Source organism: Corvus moneduloides, chromosome 7, assembly GCF_009650955.1.
Source record: "Corvus moneduloides isolate bCorMon1 chromosome 7, bCorMon1.pri, whole genome shotgun sequence".
Classification (NCBI taxonomy): Eukaryota; Metazoa; Chordata; class Aves; order Passeriformes; family Corvidae; genus Corvus; species Corvus moneduloides.
This window is the reverse complement of record NC_045482.1, coordinates 30560474-30579210: the sequence shown is the minus strand read 5'-3', so window position 1 is coordinate 30579210 and position 18737 is coordinate 30560474. Positions and strand designations below refer to the sequence as shown.

Below are 18737 nucleotides of genomic sequence, written 5' to 3'. Positions count from 1 at the left end.
CCAGTCATCTGCCCTGCTCTGTATCCAGGATCCTGTCAGTCACAGGAGACCAAGAATGAGTATCCCATGTTCTGGTTTTAGCTTCTTGATCTCTGGACACTCAGGATTTCCGTAGCTTCCAAGGACAGGGCCCACAGATGTCCCGCCACGGCCATGGGAAGGAACCCTTGGACTGCTGCTTGCAACCTCATTTTTAAATAAATCATGTGTCAGGGGATGTTAAATACTCCCAGGGAGTGAAAGAGAAACACCACAGTTTACAGCATATTTCTGGATCACCTTTAAGTCAGAATGTTTACATCAAATAAAGCAGTTAACTGTAACACTGGTGCTTATCAGATCTTTGAGGACTCCTTTATGTCACTGGTCAACATTTAACCCAGCTGTCCATGTCAGCAGATTTTTCTTAACTCTTGCTTCTTCAAAAGGCAACATAACTACCTCTGAGCAGAAAAATAATTAAAACTGTTGAATGAAGAAAGTATAATGTGACAAACTCAGAAAAAACAAGATGCCTAATTGAGCAGTTCATGAATTCAATTCCAAAAATTATGAAAAAGCACGATTTTTATACCTTTAGTTCCATAGAAAGCAGCACTACTCTGGTATCTCTGCACCAAGAGTGTTGCACATGCAGATTTTGCTGTTTATTCAGTTACACTGTTACCTTTTCTTCCTACTTATAATTCCTTTCCAAATTTCGTCTTTTCTTCTTCAGTAGCTTTCACACCTCCTAATCAAAACTCCAGTCTCTCTGAAGTGATTTTTTTCTCCAAGAAACAGCCAAGCCTGACATACCACTCCGGGGTTCCAGTTTGACTGCCTTTCCCTGCTAGAATGTTATAACCCAGGATAAATTTTATCTTATTTCAGTGTCCTCTCTGGATGTTGTTCTTTTGTTTAGCAAAAAAAATGGTGAATGGTTCCAAGAACATCCCACTGTAACACGAATCCTTATTTAACCCTAAGAACAATGCCTAAGAACACTGGCAAAGCTGTATGACTTGCCACACTCCACCTTTGATTAAAAGCAACTGTAAACCAATGCAGTTTATGATTTCTGCCAGGATAACAAACCCCAGTACTAACTCTGTGATTTCCTTCAGCAGAAAGAGGATTTCATGACAACATGGGCAAAGGCATCTCAGCCTTTACTAATTTATTAGCCAGTGTTCAGAGTTTTCATTCAGTACTCAACAATCCTGGAATCAAAGCCACTTTGATACAAGGCTGTACCATATCCCACCAAAACAATGTTGGAACAGCATCTTTTCTAACAAGTTTTCAGTTTTTATCTGTGGTTTTGTGGGGTTTACTTGAAAGAAACATTACTAAAAGTCCCATTTAAAAAAAAAAACAAAACCCAACACAGTAGAAAAACACTTCAGGAAGAAACCAGTTTACAAGTATGGCCATTGAGAGCATTACAAAAGGCTCCACTGTACTGCTGGAGAAAGAAGCCAATGAAGTGCCATTGCCAGAGCTAACTGAGCTCACAAAGCAGCAGTTTAACTCTTCCCTTGGAAAGAGAAGTTAATCTGGAGTGCCAGGCACATCATTCTGGAATATTTGCAATGGAACATTTACAGATTTCCTCAGTGATGCTGTAGAATTGCTCTTCCACTGTACCACACTTGATGTGACACTGCAAGCTGGGAACTGTACAAGCCCAGGAAGGACAATTGTTAAGATGTGGTGACTCTTTCAAACACAAATGCTTTAGAGAAAAGGGATCACAAAACTAATCCAAATCTGTCTGAAAGGGCTGGAGACCAAATTCAAATCCCCAGAACAGGAGGAAAAGAATGGCAGTGCTTGCTCAGTCTGAGAGCTTGCATGGGCTGACAGACACCATTTAGATGCCTTGGCAGGCCAGCCTGAGACACTGATCTCTCTGGTACACCATCTATTCTTACAGTGTTAGCTTCATTATTGTAAATTTGGCTGAACAAGGATGGGATAGTCTGGAGTGCAATGCATCAGCTTGAACTGTCTGAGAAGATGAGCACAAACTTGTATTAACCACATAAATCTGCAAAAGTGACAGACTGTGTAAGGTAGCTGAGGCATGGGACCATGTTTGGGGAGCAGGTACCAGCAACAGAGAGGCTGCCAGGGCCGAAAGAGAAGGCAAGAGGTAAATTCTCCTCATAAATTCATCAGGGCGTGCACAACAACATCTGCATCCCAGGAGAACATAGTTGACACAGGACTCCTCCTTACAAGATTAAGATAAAATCATTTAAATCACAAGTTGATAAAGTGGTATCATTCTTTCACAAGAAAATAAAACTCTGAAGCAAAGCTGTCAGTGAGTAAAACAGCCTAGACCAAAGAGGTGTCAGGAAGGATGAGGAAAATGAGGTGGGAACAATACACAGAGGGTTCTTTGGCCCAACATCTAAAATAAAGGGAAATTTTATTTAGATAAACACATGTCAATAAAAACAATAATCAAAGCTCTAGGAAATGGCAGGGTTACTCCTCCAGAAAGTCTCATGGAAACAGCGTTGTCAGCTCTCACACAGAGCTCAGGGTCGATGTGTAGGTTTAAAGCAATTGCACGTGAGGTCTCATTCATTTGAGCAGAGCCTATGCCCAAAAAGGCTGCTAAGGCAGAGAGCCATCATTCCTATTTCAATGAAGGGAGGCTTAAAGGCACAGTGTCCCATGTTGGTACCCCCTAAAAAGCATTTCATAAGTGGTATCTATCTAAAGGTACTTTCTTGGATGCATGATTATTTTCTGTCATTCTTAATTTGGTTCATGTAGTAGGAAAGCCTGGAATTTCCAAGAACAAACACACAGAGTATTTGGCTCATGGAAAGCATAAAGGAATCAATTCCAGTCTTGAAGACATGTGGCTCACAGACTGGGCCTCTCCTTGCAAAAAAATACAATCATTCAGGTTTTATTCTTAAAACTGAAACCATGAGCTTTCACTCCATTTGGAAAAATGCCCAGTTCCTACTTAGGCACACTGATGTCCTGGCAGAACTCGAGCTGCTACCCCTATGTGAAGGTGTCTCCATCAAGTAAAGCTAGCAACAGGCAAGCTGGTCCTTGGACACAAAAGCCTCCCAACAGACATTTGTCCCTTTCAGCATGCTAAAGAGGGCTGGAAGAGAGGATAATGGAAAGCATTCATCACTGCAAAGCATGAAACACTGGCCAGTCTGCACTATTTAAACAAAAGAGACCAAACATAACATGAGAGAAGTAAAGCTGTGACTTGAAACCGAAAGATTATCAAGTTCTTTAAAATACCCAGTGATTTGGCCATAAAACATTTCATTTCACTTGAAGGAGGTTTCACTGCATTTTCATTAGAAGTTAGTACTGGGCTGGGATCTTCCTGTGCCTTGTATAATTTCCATATGCAGTTACTGTCTGCTGTGGGATCACACCACGAAAGTGTGTCACAGGCCAGGGATGGCACTGCCTGAGGCTCAAGAGCCAAGCCCAGCAAAAAGAAAAGGGAGGAAGAAAAAAAGTCATTTATGTCCACCAGTTCTCCTTCTCTCAGCCTTAGCATATTGACAGAAATTAATTTCTATAGGAAGGGAATTGCACTGTTTGCAAAGAAATCCTCTAGGATTTATTGATCTTTAAGAAAAATCTCATTAAGCAGAATAAGAAAATTTACAACAGGTATGGGAAAACAAAACAATCTCTTGGGATCTTCACCAGGCCGAAACAGGATTAGCTCTGTAGTTTCTGTAATCTTCCTCACAGAAGAATGCTAATTCTGTCTCATTTGCTAGAACGAATAAAAAATTAAATATTTAGCACACCAGTAAATGAACCACCAACAGCCAGCTATTTAGAATCTTAGAAGACAATTAGCAACTTTATGGTCAATTATAAATCACCACACACTTGTCTTTTTCTTCCTCATATTTTTGCAAAAAAGGTTCCAGTATTAAAGATGTCATTTAACCTCGTTAAAAAGCACCCCAAACAAACAAAACCACAAAGAACATGAATATAAGGAAGTAAATATGTACACAAGACCCCTCAAGATTTGTTTAACACAGTCTTCAGAATTGTTTGTATAAGCATTCAGCAAATTAAGTGACTGCATTTCTAACACCTTCAAATGCTAGGAAAGTAATGAAGCATTATATACTCTTTTTTTGTGCATTTTTCTGTTAGGAGAGGGAGAAAGAAACTTCTTTTTCCCATTAAATTAGCCTGTAGGTATAATAATTTAATACTTAGAGGATCAGTAGAATATTTTACAGATCACTTTACATTTTCCCTCATGACCCATCAAAATATGTGTCTGAAGAAGTTAATTTTTTGCCCTGCTGATGATTAATTCATGAGGCTTCAACAATATGCAAAGTGAAAGACACAAATTGGCTTCTCCAGCAATACCTTCAAATACCTCTAATTATTCACAGGGGATATGGCAGAGCTAAAGGACCCACAAAGGTTCAGAACAGTCACAATTCTTTCAACCCAGTAGGTCAAGGACTTCCTCTTCTAAAACAATAAGTCAGCAACATTACTAATTCAGAACAGAGACAAATCTGATGGAAAGCCTTCACAATTATTAAACATGGAATTCTTTAAGGTGCTGAGCCAATAAGTTCCACATTCGCTTTTTAAATTAAACCTTAAGTTAATGAAGTCTGCCTGTCTTCAAAAAAAAAAAAAGAAAAAAAAAACAGTAGAAGGGATTTTAGAATCTCAACTAGAAAACAGACAAGACTTTGTAATGAATACTGAACACTTTATTAACATACACCCTGCTTAAAAAAAAAATGTAAGCATTAACTTTGCTGACTGGATAATAACTGTAATAATAATCACTACTACAGAGGCTTTCCTGAGGATACTTATTTAATGTCCTCATAATTTATAACTCTCTAGCCCACCCCTGTATAGAGCCAAGGGCAATCAACTGCAGCTCAGGAAAAATGTTCTGCATGTATCAGAATTTCTCAGATCTTCTAATGGTGATTCTGGCTGCTTTATTCCAGTAAGTCTTGTCCAGACTAGATGTTGGAAAAAATTCATATGTCAATAGGAGATTTCAAATTTTCTTACTGATTTTAAAGCAAATGTACAAAATTGTGATTTTATACAAAATGAGGACCTGTGGTACATGCTATCATATTTCACTTCTTGGCTTACTTTATTCCAGTTCTTGGTGAAGAAGAAAAGTAAAATCTTCAAGATTTTACTACAAAGACCCCACTCCTAACTTAGTTCATTTTCACATCAAGATACACTGGAACATATCCAAATTCAAAATGGCATAATGGCACATTGCATTATCCAAAGAAAGGGTTTTCCCCTTCTATCACAAATATCTTCTATACAGTAATGACTAATAACTGCTGTTATTCAGAAAAAAAAGAAAAAAAACCAGCTTTAATTCATTTTCTGCCCTAAATGAACCACCCTTCCCTTTGTACAGAGACACAGAACAGGCTGCTGTATTCCTATTTCCTTTCACTGTAACACTTAGTCTGATGTTTTGACACCTTTTTTGAGATCATGTCCAACTGTTTCACTGCTGTAGCTACAAACCCAGTTTCAAAGATGGATAATATATACAAATATTTATCCATACCTTTTTGAAACAAGACAGCTTTGCTGTTTCTAATCCAACATTTGGCACTGTCATCAGTCCCTCTCCTGAACTGCACTGCCTCTTATGCCTTACATAGATAAAGATCATGATTAAATGAATCTTCTGCTAATTAAATTACAAATCTGTAAGGCTTGGGTGCCAGTAATCGTCATCTTCCCCCCCCCGACAAAATGACCTGGTGTAGTAAAAACTACTATTCATATTATAGGAACATTTAAAGACCTTTAGGAAAGGTATACTGAGATCAGTTGCAGTTCACACCAGAGCAGAACATTGAAGAGACATCCCAAGTCACTTAAAACCAGAAAATAAATTGCAGGAAACAGGAGAGCCAAGTAACCTATGAGAAAGAAATCCCATTCCATAGCTGGGGAGCAATCAGTGAGCACCAGGAGCAGGAGGGTGCCTCCTCTGTGAAGCCCCTGCACTTAGAGCACAGGCAGTTAATGCTTTCCAGCCAGGCAAATCACATTCAAATGAGCAAATGTCCATATCAAGGTGGAATGCAAACACATCCCTTAAGTGCCCTGCTGCCACAAAGTCATTCAGCCACATTTATGAGAAGCCCAAAGGACATCCAGGGACCATCAATTTTATCATGACAGACATTTCTTTACATTATTATCAAAAGACATGCCCTATATGTAGTCTCCTGTCAAAATGTGAAAAATCAGGTCAAGTTTCAACTCTTTGCTATGTTCAGCACATTCTCTAAATGATTCTGCTCTAACTTTCCTGAGCAATCTGGCTATCAGGCACTGTATGCTGCACATTAAACAAATCTAATCTTATTTCATTATTCCGTGCTGGTTCCACTACTTACATTTCTAACCAAAACATCAGTTTAAATGTTACTGATAAGACTAAGCAGACACGGTACTAATAACCTATCTGTCAATCATTTAAAATTACTCTCAGCAGAATTATAAGCATACCCTCTAAAAATCACAATTTGCATTCTGAACATTCGGAGTGCAGATACCTGCTGCCCTCAGACCAATGATTTGAATAATGCTTCCCTGAATAATTATCAAGTCGTGTAAAGAGCATCAGGAATAGCATTTACTTTTCGGCAGCCTGTCCAAACATAATCAGCCAGTTATCAGTTTAATGCTAGCACAAGGAACAGCATCTTCAGTCAATACAAATGTACTCCCACCTACTCCAGCTGCTTTCAGCGTACTGTCTTCCTTCAAAATCAGTTTGTCATCATCTTCCAAACTCACTACAAGCTCACCAGTCTACAAATCAGAGAACCAGAATAGGAAGATAAGAAGAAGAATTTACTGATTGCCTCTGCCCCGTCTTGTTTGACAGTGCAGAGATCTGCCTGCATCAAAGCATGCGAAAGGGGAGGAACACACCTAATAATCTTACCTTCGATTTGTGTGCTTGGTGAATAATCTTCATTGTATCTGAAAGAAAATAGTGTTTTCCTAAAATAAGGCTTAATAAGCAGACAACACTAAAAGGTGTACTTGGGAAAGACAAACAAACAAAGCAGGAAGCTTCAAGATCTTTTGTTATTAACAATTTTGTGTATTGAACCTGAAAGAAGAGAAAACATCTTAATCTCGAAGTCCTGGGCCACAGTCTTAAAGCAGTCAATGCAACATTAAGGTACCACATCCTACGGGGCTTCTGTCTGCTGGCTGAATTACAATAACCTACTAATGACCGTCTCAATTGCCAGTCAAAACACATCAATTTAAATGCCACTTAGGGTGTTTTAACTTAATAGGTTTTACACATGCAATTGGGGCAGGACCAACAGCATTTATGCACTGTCAACTACCACAGCTAAGTTGGTCGGCAGCAAGTGATTAAGACACAGTAACCTGACCACTTCAGATCATCCCTTGAAATTTTCCTTCTCATGAATACAACACCCACCATCCATGGTAGAAATTTCGTTAAGCAAATTCATTTTCCGCGAACACGTACAGCCTCTTCTCTTTTTAATGCTACACTCTCTTCAATAATTTTTATCTCATGTTTGTGCAGTGTAGTGCTTTTAGAAATTTTTTTTAAAAGCACTACTTTCTTCTGGCAATATGGGCAGGGTTTTGCTAACAGAAGGGGAAAACAGGGGAAAATAACACTAAAGCAACTGGATGTGTGTGAAGATCCAGAGGGAATGGCTTAAAGCCATGCAACGCTAAAAAAAAAGAAAAGATTGAACTCTAAAGAGTCTGTGTCTGAACAAACTTGGAGTAACACATCAATGCCTTTCCAGCAAAGAAGAAAAACCGGTTCTGCTTGTCTGCTCATTTTCTGTTCTAGTTTAGTTTTGTGCATTGAGTGAACACTTCACGTTGAAATAGTCTGGTAAGAGAAGGATACAGCAAAGTTAAACATTGGCTAAACCAACTTTCAAACTACCAGGAGCAAGTAGTCAGATGTTCAGAATAACGGAGATCACATTCCCACTCAGAAGTTTGCTTCCATACCATTCTGGCCCATTTTGAACACTATTTAAAACACTACATAAGATAAAAAGTACTCTGTATTATCACTGCAGAGGTCACTGAGAAGGCAGCCTTGGCATGTTGTAATAACTGTGCTATTAGAAGCAAGACAGACATTAAATTGCAATTGCCAGGATCCATCTTGCATAGAAACATTACAAAAACACCAAGCAATCACAGAAAAAATATATTGCAATTATGAAACCTCTCTACTACAGCAAATAAACCCAGCCTGCACCTGTTAGTTTTAAGCTCCTCCGTCTACTTCGACACGTTCCCTTTTCTCTTTGTGCCGTCATGCCCTGAAGTGTTGTCTCAGTTTTATTTGCTCAGAACTCCATCCCTTGCACCCAGCAGTTTACCATGTCTTCATCTGAGCTATTAAATGGCTTCTCTAACTCTGTTACAGAGATGAAACTACAGTCTCTTCTCATAAGCTAAGTCCTCTCACTAGCCTTTGCTGTTTCATCCCCACTTAGTCCCACTCAATCACACTGCCAACTCTTTATGTTGCCTTTTCTGATAATAGGTCTATCATGGCAATTGATAAGATACCACTAAGTGATTTTATGAACTACCTGACATACTGCTCCATATTCGTGGATAAAGGAAATAAAACTGAGAAGCAGCTTATGGAGTGAGTTGGCACCCAGGCTGCCAACATCAGTGAAAAGATGGCAATGATAAGGTACTAAGATAAGACTGACTCAGAAGAGTTCTAGACCAAGAACAAGAATGATCCATACAAAGAAAAGAAGAGAAAATGAAAGTCAGAAGCTTTGAAATGTGAATTGGAGCACTAATCCAAGAGGAAAAATGTGATGGCATTATATAGGATGTTAAGAGAACAAAGTGGTGCCAAATTCTGCAGGGAAGGAAGATGAAACAGGCAAGGTGAGAGACAACCAGATCCAACCGAGATTTCTGGCACTGCCAAACAAAACGGGGGGAAAAATCTGTGTGTTACTGGCACTATTCATGCAGAAGTCTCACTGCCCTTTCCTCACAAAAACATGACAGTAGAGCGCTGTAGAGACAGCAGAGATGCCAAAAACATGAACCTGGATGATTCACAGCCTGAGGGGAAGGTGAGGAACCTGGCTTTGATTTTCCTGTGTGAAAATTTTCCTGCAGTTAGCACCATCACAGTAAGAGCAGGCCCCCAGTAACTGGTGCAACAGGTTTTAAAGTTATGCTCAGTCCTACACAGCACAATCAGGCCCTCGGCCATCACATACGCCGTGGGAGAAACTAAACTGATCTCTGAGTGATGAAAGAACTAGCAGCTGGGATAGGCAACACCAGGGATACAACTGAGAGCAGCAGTTCTAGACAGGACCCCTCATCCAAAGGCACAGATGGGGTGAAGGGCACCTCCAAATTCAAACTTACATTTACAGATGTTAAGACCTTAAGTAACATTAAAAATAATAGTAACATTCAAATCCTTGCCACTGATGTATCATCAGTCTTAATCCCTAACTCTTTTTCTGGCTTCAATGTGCACTCTCTGTTTTACCATTAGCAAGAGCACAAAATGAAATCCTTGCCTTTTTTTCAAATAGGCAAATAGAGTTTATTACCATTCACATGTATTAAGTAGGTTTCTCATTCAGTTCTTTACATCACCATAGAGGAAGGAGTTTGTCAACTCCAAGAACATGGGAGACAGAGGATCACTTGCAGGGAAACTCCAAGGGAACATTGAGAATTGCCAAGTTTAGAAAAAGATATGTGACTGACATCCGAGTTTACGAACTCCAAGAAAGGAAGTAATTTAGCAATATTTAAAAAGTTTTTTCTGTCCCAAACAGATGAATTGCACATGTTCATGCCAATTTGCACAAAAAGGAAATACACATATAGCTTTACATTAGAGGATAAAGTCAGTTTAAATTTCCCATCATGCTATTTCATACCACCAGCTTGTATTTAAGAGCTTTCATATCTACTTGGAGCAAAATTCCCCTGTTTCTCTTATCTTGTGTAAACTATTTAAGTATGTAAGTCTTAAGCATTTTCTACTTCTTGCCTTCAGCTTCTGCTTCACCATCAGTAAATAGATACTGAAGTACATAAGCACCCAGAGAACTACAAAGTGTTTTGAGATCACAAGCTGCTCATTAGGGTAAAGACACAGTTAAAAAGGCACTTATAAAAGTAATAAAAAAATTAATAGCAAAACCCATCAGTACCCAGTAGCAAATAATGTAAACCATGCAGCCTAATTTAAAGATTAGAACAGATCTTTAAAATAATGGTCAAGTTCTGCAGACAAGATCCCAGTGGCATAGCCCCAGCTACAAGAGCTGGATAGAGTTACAAATGTAGGCAGGTACTGGCACCAACATTAGGATTGTACAGCAGTTATCTTTTAAATTGTATAAATGCTGGTGTAAAATACTATGTGGGCATTTGATTACAACAAGCAATATAAGAAACACCTACCATACTTGTAATTTTTAAAAGGAGGAGGAAGTCCTGTTCTTGAAGACACATCTATTAAAATAAAAGCACAAAGTTAAAACAAAGCTCTCTTTTTAAATTATTTCCAATACTTCATTTTCCATTATTGTGCAATGCATGCATCCCCCGGGCAGCCTTTACATCAAAATAAATCTGCAACATAGGAGACTTGTTTGAGCATCAAATGCTAAAACACAGCCTTTGGCTCAGATTCTATAGTGACTCCATATGAGAATAACTCCATTTGAGCATGAAGTCCCTCTGAACAAAACACCCCATGAGGACAGTGCAATTAGGGTATGATCACGGGAGTCTGATCCTTCAGAAATCTGCCAGGAACATCCTTTTAATGGTTTTCCCAGCATCTCTCTTTACCTTATACAAACAGCTGACAACTGTCATTCATAACTGAATCGTTCAGTAAACACAGCCATGAGAACCAGCCACGAAAAGGAAGCCAAACTGTAGAAAATTAACTCTTTAGCTGCTTGCAGGACACAGCCCATAAGTAACTGCAAGAATGCTGACACCTTCCCTGGTGTCAGTGCTCCCAGTGACTTAAACAGGACCTCAGAAGGCCCAGTCAGCTGTGGGGTGCCCAGCAGCAAGGTGGCTGAAGCCATGATTTCTTCAGTAGTTTAAAAATTTATCTTAAACTGCCCCTTCAAAACAGATTACAGTAAAGGAAAGAACAGGACTTTTAGACCCCTCTGGAATGAGGTTCTAAAAAGTCTTGTTCAAGACATTGGCTTTGTCTCAAATAACAGCGAGTTGCAATACTGCACACATCAAAAGCAAGTTTCTTAGCATTGTTTTTTATTTTTTTGTTCATAACAGCAGCTGTGCCATATGTTCTGAAAGTGCTTGCAGTTTTCTAAAAGCATCCTAAGATCTTGCCATGCCTATCACTGTCCAGAAATATGGAAATTGCCAAACACAATACACCCGTGAGTCCCAAGGCAATGTCCTAGGAGTCGCTCAAATGTTATCATCTATAACAGCTCAAGACTTGTTTAAGCTGACTTCATGCAAAAAAACCAAATTATATTATTCTGTACCCTTTGAATGTCTCCATTTAGGTGTGTGGAAATACAGCTGCAAGATTAAGAGTAACACCCTAATTACCAAGTCACTGTGTGGGCTGGTCTGCAGTACTTAACTTTTGTTACTTTTAACCAGGCTTCTAAAACAGAAAGCCCACAGATGAGTAAATCTGCACCACAAAACTCAAAATGGAGACAGGAACTCAGAAACAAACATGCACAGTGAGACCACACAGTGTCAAAAACAAATTTTCAAGATTCTCTCTTCTCACAAATAGCAAACAGACTTGCGTTCCTGCATTCCACATATTTGTGTCGTTAGGATCAAAGACTTTCTAAATTCTATTCATTTCTTCTTATTTATTTATGAATATTTGCCTGACAGCACCACTCAAGGAGCCTGAGGCACTGAGCCAAATGCAGCAATGTCCTTGTCTCTTTGACTTGTCCATGTCTCTTGACTAAACATGAGGATCTGGGCAGGGGGAGCAGTCCATCCAAATTTAGGCATGGCACACCAACTACAGAAGCCCTTATTAACTCCAGACCTTTCATCTAAGGAAGAAAAGCACACAATGGATGCAAACACAAATTTGGCACCTCTACCAAAGCCACAGAATTCCCATTCATTTTCTCCCCTCCACTTTCTTGTGCAGGGACAGCAACACTTGGGCCTGAAGCAAATGAATGAGACAAAGACCTCCTACCCTTCCTCACAAAAGCGATGAACTCCTTCACTGTCTGATCCAAGGGAACTCCATGGTACACCACAGGTCTGAAGTTCCGGTGCTCAAAAGAGCGCACAAGACGAACTGTGATGGTTGAGCTTTCCGCTGACATGAGAATTAATTCTGAATAACCTGGGAAACATTAAAGGGAGGAATTATTGCCTTTCCTCTGTGTATGAGCACAGCTGGAAAACAAGGCGCAGGTGGGCCTCATGCAAAGGGTAAAACACAGTGAGAAACTCAATGGCATTGTGCCTTTCAGGATTTCACTTCCATGATTCCTACTGGAGCAGTAATGGGGTCTCAAAACAAGCAGGGCATTACCGACACTGCACACCACGTACTCCAGTGTCTGTGCTGTGTAATGCCACACCAGACTCCCTACTGAACACGCAGAAGGGCTATGGATAAATGCAAGTGTGGTGTTTGGGTTTTAAGTGACTGAAGACTTGACCTGCTGGGCAAGTAGCACTGCGCTCTAGAAGAATGTCCCAATACAAACAAACCCAAAGCCTTTTTAATATACTTATGCTGCAGAGAGTGTAACACCCTGAAAAATGCCTAAGCTGTTATACAATGCTCATTTTCACCTCCCCAGGAAAAGTGAAAAACTGCCCCCACATACACAGGCAGATAATTCTCCTGGTACACTACTGCATCATTAAGGGATTTAATTTATAACAGCTGGTCTCTAGAACAGCTCTGTGGGCTTATACTACCTCAACAGAGAGCAGAGCCTACAACAGAGTGGCCTTGTCAACCCAAGTCCCTCTTCAAACAAGCTCACATACTGCTCTGCTGAGTTTTTCCTCTCCACAGGAAAATAAGCTCTTTTCTACTTTGACAAACTTCTCTATTTTTGGTGCTGGGCATCCCTCAGCTTCCTGCCCACATGCTAAACTGACGTGGCTGCTGCAGCAACGAGCAAGGATTGCAGCCCACATGCTGCAACATCAGCACAACCTTTGCACCTCCCATCCCTGAGCAGGCATCTCAGTCACCACCTCCAGTCCTGAAAGGGAATCTTTTACCTATTCATCCCCTTATGTTCTTTCTTATGTTCTTTTTTGTGTGTCTTTCTTTTTTTTCCCTTTTTTTGCTGTGAGGTTATTTAAGTGCCCCACCATCATGCAGGTGCACCCCAACCCTGGCTGTATTTGTGCCAGCCATACCCTGGCAAAGCGAACTACCAATATTTTCATCGAGTACTATCTGCAGAACGGGGACAAAGACCTTCCACCACACAAGGCAGCTTGCTTTTACACCCCCTTGGTTAATAATTCCCCGAGTTCCAATTCTATTTTAAATGAGCTGTGTGTATCACCCAACACACAAATAACACATGCCAATCAAAAAAACATATACTTTGCACCTGAAAATAACTCGATTTATACTAAACGGCAAAGATGGATGTTTTCTTGGTGCTATTCCACGTGGGCTGGCGACTTGGAGGATACAGTAAAGGCCACAGCATTCAATTCACTTGCTCCTCAGCAGCATGGAAAAACACTGTGGGAACACAGAATCGGGAGCACAGTCAGAAATCGCCGATTTCCATATTTACTAAAACCGATCGCATGTAGGGCTGCGACCATGTACGACCCCGCACCTCCACGGAGACAAGAAGGCAGGTGGGAGGCGCCGGTGGCCCATTCCTCTTGGAGAGAGGAACCTTCCCGGACCGGCAGCAGCACCGGGACCGCCGCCCGGCCCAGCACAGCCCCCCGGCCTCGCTCCGCCGCCCGCCCGCCCGGGCCCGTTACCGCTCTCCGCCGCCACTTCCGGGTCCCGCCCCCACCCCATTCCTCCAATCGCATCCTTCCGGTGCCACCCGCGGGACGCGCGATTGGCTACGAGGCGTCCTGTCCCCGCCCCCCGCCCCGCCCCGCCCCGGTGCCCTGTGAATGGGAGGCGCCCGCGCCGCCTCCGCATTGGACCCTTGCCCGCCCTGCGCCCGCCCCCGGCCCGCGCTGATTGGCTGTCGCGGGGCCCGCGGCGCTGCGATTGGCCGGCGGCCGATCTGGCGAGGGGTGAGGCGGGCGCGCGGCGGGGGCGGCCCGGCAGAAGCGGCGGGGTAGGGGCCGTGCGGGGCTCGTCGCGATGACCGAGGTGCGGGGGGCGCCGGGACTGCGGGGAGCCGGGGTGGCTCGGGGGCTCCGGGTACCTTCCCCTCGCTCACCCGCTGCCGCTTTCCCCCCAGGCCGCGTTCCAGAAAGCTGCCGAGGAGGTGAAGCAGCTGAAGTCGCAGCCCGCGGACCAGGAGATGCTGGACATCTACAGCCACTACAAACAGGCCACGGTGGGCGATGTGAACACGGGTACGTACCGCCCGGGCTGCCCGCGCTGGAGACGCTTCGGGAGGCAAAACCTCTCCCCCATTGCGCTTCCCGCAATCCCGCGGCTCAGCGAAAGTGACTCAGCGCCGACTTGGCACCGATTGCTGTGCGGGAGGGCACAGGCTGACCCGATAAGGCTTTGTGCAATTCGTGGTTTTTAGATTAACCCAGCTGCCGCTGTATGAACCTCGTCGTGCAGCGAGGGCCTGAGGAGGCTTTGTGTTAGCTTTGTGCAAATATTGGGATTGGGATTTTTGGAGACCTCTGTCAGTAAGTAGCTGCTCAGGCCAAGGGGTGCTGCTTTAATGCAAACACTTCTCGGTTATACAGACTTAAACAGCAAAGCAAACGATACAAGTGTGGAATTGCAGTACTGGAGGGGATGACACAGTTTATTTAGAGTGGCTTGGCTGCTAAAAATAGTATTGGAAAGCAGAACCAGAAGAACGGGAGAAAACTTTTATAGGAGCTGCAATTAAATATTATACTTTAGAAAGACTGTACCAATGATGTGTCTGCAAGGACACAGTGCAGAATGTTTCTGGCTACTTCTCTCACTACATTGCTGTCGATGGCAGCTCAGCCTTTGGAATAACATTTAGAGTGAAGCGTATCTCTATCGACCTTGGTAGTAGCTATCGACACTGGAGTAGCTAGAAATAGAAAGGGAAAAGGTCATTTCTTGGGAGTGCTGGCCTCCTAACCCAGTAGCTGGCAAAGTTTATTGAGTGTCCATTGATTTAAAAGCTGGCAGTGAAGTGTACAGGAAATGGTAAGTAATTTAATCTTTTTCCAAAGTGGGCAGCATGAGGGGGAAAAGAAGTGACTTTGGGTTTAAGATATGATCTTTTTGATGTGGTTGGACCTCAGCATTATTAGTGCTTGACAGGGTGAAACAGTGCTCCAGAGCTATGAATGTGCCACCATTCCTGCAAGTGGCTGCACTCCTGTGAAGCAGCAGCCAACTTGAGTTGGAAGAGAAGCAGCCTGTGGGAGGGTGACTGGTGGGCTTTGTGCTGGAGAGGAGTGAAGCTGCCAACTGGAGCCACAGGTCACTGTGCCATGGGAGCTGCACAAGGGTGTTCTGTGGATACTGCCCAGTTCCCTTTGTGAGTTCTAAGAATTGTCTTTAAGGAGAGAGAAAGGAAGTAAAATCACAAAGATTTTACGTGAGGAATACCATACGTGAAGCATAACCATATACACGTCATTCTACTCAGCCACACCACAGCCTGCAGTGAAGTGAGTTAGATTTCCAAGGTTTCCAAATGCAGATGCAGAACTATAGGTTAGAAACACACCACTAACTTGATGGTAATGAGTTCTAAGCTGTATGTTACTACAAACAGCTGTTTTCATGTCTCTACCTGTAATGGACCTCAGGGTATTTCTGCTTTACTTTAGAGCTGGTGTTCTTTATTGGATAGCTCTTATGGGACATCAGGCTCTTCAGAAAGTACAATTAAACCACGTCATGATAGTTCGTGCTCTTCTGCTCAAATGCTGCTGTCTCAAGGGAATTTGAAAAAGTCTATTTCTGTTGTCACCAACAATGTTGTAACGTATTCCCGAGGTGATCTGCTGGCTACAGCTTAGCATGCAACAGCTGCAGAGATGAGCCGTTGTATTTTGTCATGGTTAAGAGCTAACTAAGCCTTCAAGTGGGTATTACCTACAGCCAGATCACACAAACTAATCCTGCTGCTTATCCTCTCTCAAGAGCGCCCTGGTATGCTGGACTTCAAAGGCAAAGCAAAGTGGGATGCCTGGAGTGCATTGAAAGGTAAGTGTCTGATTAAAGAAATGAATAAAATTACCAATGGCAAACTAGTCAGAAAGGCACATATAGTTCAGCAAGAAACAGAGGAGTGGTACCTTACAATACAAGAGTTCTAGAAGCTCAGAATGCCATAATAAACTTTTACTTTTGATTACCTCTGCAAGGCAGAAATAATCCTGAAAAATATGGCCCGTGTGAAAGGGAATTAGGGTACAAAATGCCCAGCTGGCCTAAGATGTTAAATAAAGAAGAACAATAACAGCAGCAGAAACCTAAATTTGTTTTCCTGGTCCCAGCCTAGGAACCCCCAAAGACTGAGCTCTCCCTCCATCTGTTATGCATCTTCTAGTTAGGAAAGCTTTAGAAGAAACAACTGAGCTCTTAGCTCTAAATGAGGAGCCAAACAAGTAGTCTAATCTATGGCAGTGGGGCTTTTTTTCTGGTATTTTAAGGAATAGCTTTCCTGTAATAATTGTCAGTGACATTAATAGAACTAATACACTGCTTGGTTGCTGTCTGTGTAAAAACAACTTTGCTGTGAAACACTGTTTTTTCATCGCTGCTGGAACACATTTGTTTAAAACTTCATCAGTGGATTCACAGCCAAGTGACACTCCTGGCTGCTTTGCTCTCAGGTGGCACGGGCTATAGCAAGGAATTGTGACTTGTAAAAGGCATCTTAATCTGTAAAAGATATCTGACTGCTTCCTGTGTTCTGTCCTTCAGGAATGTCCAAAGAAGATGCAATGAAAGCTTACATAGCAAAAGTGGAAGAACTAAAGGGCAAATATGGCATCTGAGGACTGGATAAATCAGCTACATGCACGCCTGAAACCTGCCTTATTTCTAATAATGTGGAAAACTGGTTTCTAAGAGTAACCTTAGATACCTAGTATGTCATAGTGGATTCTCCTCATGCCTGTAGTTCAGGAGAAATTATGTTCTTGCCTAATACACTGACACGGTATAAATTCCTTCTGGGAACAAAATCTGGATCTCATTAAAGTGCATTTGGTACTTTAGCTGTTGTGCTGGTCGTCCCTTAGGACCTCTGTGAGCTCATCCCGTAGTTGCCGTGTTGCTGCTGCCGAGCAGAGCCGTCCTCCCCACCCTTGTGCCACTAGAGGGAGATCGGGCACTGCTGACTCGTGTCCACACCAGTCGGCCTTGCCTCCTTTCCCAGGTAGGTGAGTGGCAACCCACAGCAGCTGGAGCACCACAGAGCTTATCTGGAAAAGGTTATCTCTAATGCTGTGTGTGCTAAGAACAAGGTTGCTCGATACTTATTGCCCGGAGCTTTCAGAGACTTAGTCAACAACTGCGAAATCATCTTTCATAAAACGCTTCTGGAACATGTTATTTCCCAACAACAGTGTTGGGCTTCTAGAGAAAAGGCAAATACTGAACACAAAACCTTCCCTGGGAAAGGAAAGGTTCCACAGGCAGTGGAGTTGATTGTCTTGATGCTGTAAAAGCAAAAGAATCAACTTGGTGTTGCCATGTACTAGGCTGCAGTGAGGGGTGAATCCTGTATAGACTGGCTGAACATTGGCAAGGCTGCTCAAAGAGAAAGACTTGCAGTGATCATCAGCAAAAGTTTGATTACAAAACACACACTTGTGACCATCTCTAGTAGGCTTTTAATTGTTTTGGTCTGCCTGGTATAGTCTCTTAGAGCTGCTGATGATGGAAAGGGAAGTTTGCTTTTAAAATTGGACATTCAACTATTCCAGCATAGAGCATTTGAGAATGAAATCCCAACCTTTTACAGGAATAAGGCGTTATAATTCCTGCTGTACTGGTTAGCATCTGAATAGGTGAGGGCTTCAAGCACTCTTCAGATAAGATTTATTATTGATTTATAGAACTACATAGGGATGAAAACTACCATTACCTGTCTGTCTAGGTAAATACAGTTTTGTAGCTAATTATACATGGTGAGTAGTAGATTTAGAGATTACTTCACATGCTTTCAAAAATTAAAACTTCCACCTTTGCTACTTTTAGTGGGGAATGCTATTAGAGTTGCTTTTTGTCCTTTAAAATGTGTTAGGATAAAGAACAACAAAAAAAGGCTATTTATTCTTGTTCCTCCTTGTTCTGGGTAAGCAAAATAAGCATTTGGCTTTTTCTGCCTGCCCTTGTATGCTCTGTTACTCGAGAATGTCTTAATTAAATTCACTTTGCAAGAGAGGGGTAAGAGCAGATGTTCAACATAAATGCTTTTTCCTCCTCTCTAGCCCTAAATTCCACATCTTTGTGATACAGCTCCATCTTGGCAGCTGTATTTTTGGTTATCCTTGAAGGATTC

At 42.1% G+C, this 18737-nt stretch overlaps 2 protein-coding genes across 5 annotated transcripts; one reads left to right on the top strand and one right to left on the bottom strand.

Moving 5' to 3' along the window:
* Positions 1-1146: 1146 nt before the first annotated feature.
* On the bottom strand, positions 1147-14725 carry C7H2orf76 (chromosome 7 C2orf76 homolog). Of its 4 annotated transcripts, none has more exons than XM_032115373.1 (7): positions 14637-14725; positions 13683-13819; positions 12290-12442; positions 10522-10572; positions 6983-7020; positions 6765-6846; positions 1147-3760 (listed from the first exon to the last, which is right to left on the bottom strand). In XM_032115373.1, the coding sequence occupies exons 3-7, from the start codon at positions 12420-12422 to the stop codon at positions 3684-3686; spliced, it is 381 nt and encodes a 126-aa protein (XP_031971264.1). In that variant the 5' UTR covers positions 12423-12442; positions 13683-13819; positions 14637-14725; the 3' UTR covers positions 1147-3683. The 4 variants fall into 4 exon arrangements, with proteins under 4 accessions (XP_031971264.1, XP_031971263.1, XP_031971266.1 ...); XM_032115372.1 differs by lacking the exon at positions 14637-14725 and adding an exon at positions 14074-14134; XM_032115374.1 differs by lacking the exon at positions 14637-14725 and adding an exon at positions 14074-14134 and having other exon boundaries at positions 3672-3760; positions 6769-6846.
* DBI (diazepam binding inhibitor, acyl-CoA binding protein) lies at positions 14353-17448 on the top strand. Its single transcript, XM_032115376.1, has 4 exons — positions 14353-14419; positions 14511-14628; positions 16367-16429; positions 17153-17448. The coding sequence occupies exons 1-4, from the start codon at positions 14411-14413 to the stop codon at positions 17224-17226; spliced, it is 264 nt and encodes an 87-aa protein (XP_031971267.1). The 5' UTR covers positions 14353-14410; the 3' UTR covers positions 17227-17448.
* The last annotated feature ends 1289 nt before the right edge of the window (positions 17449-18737 follow it).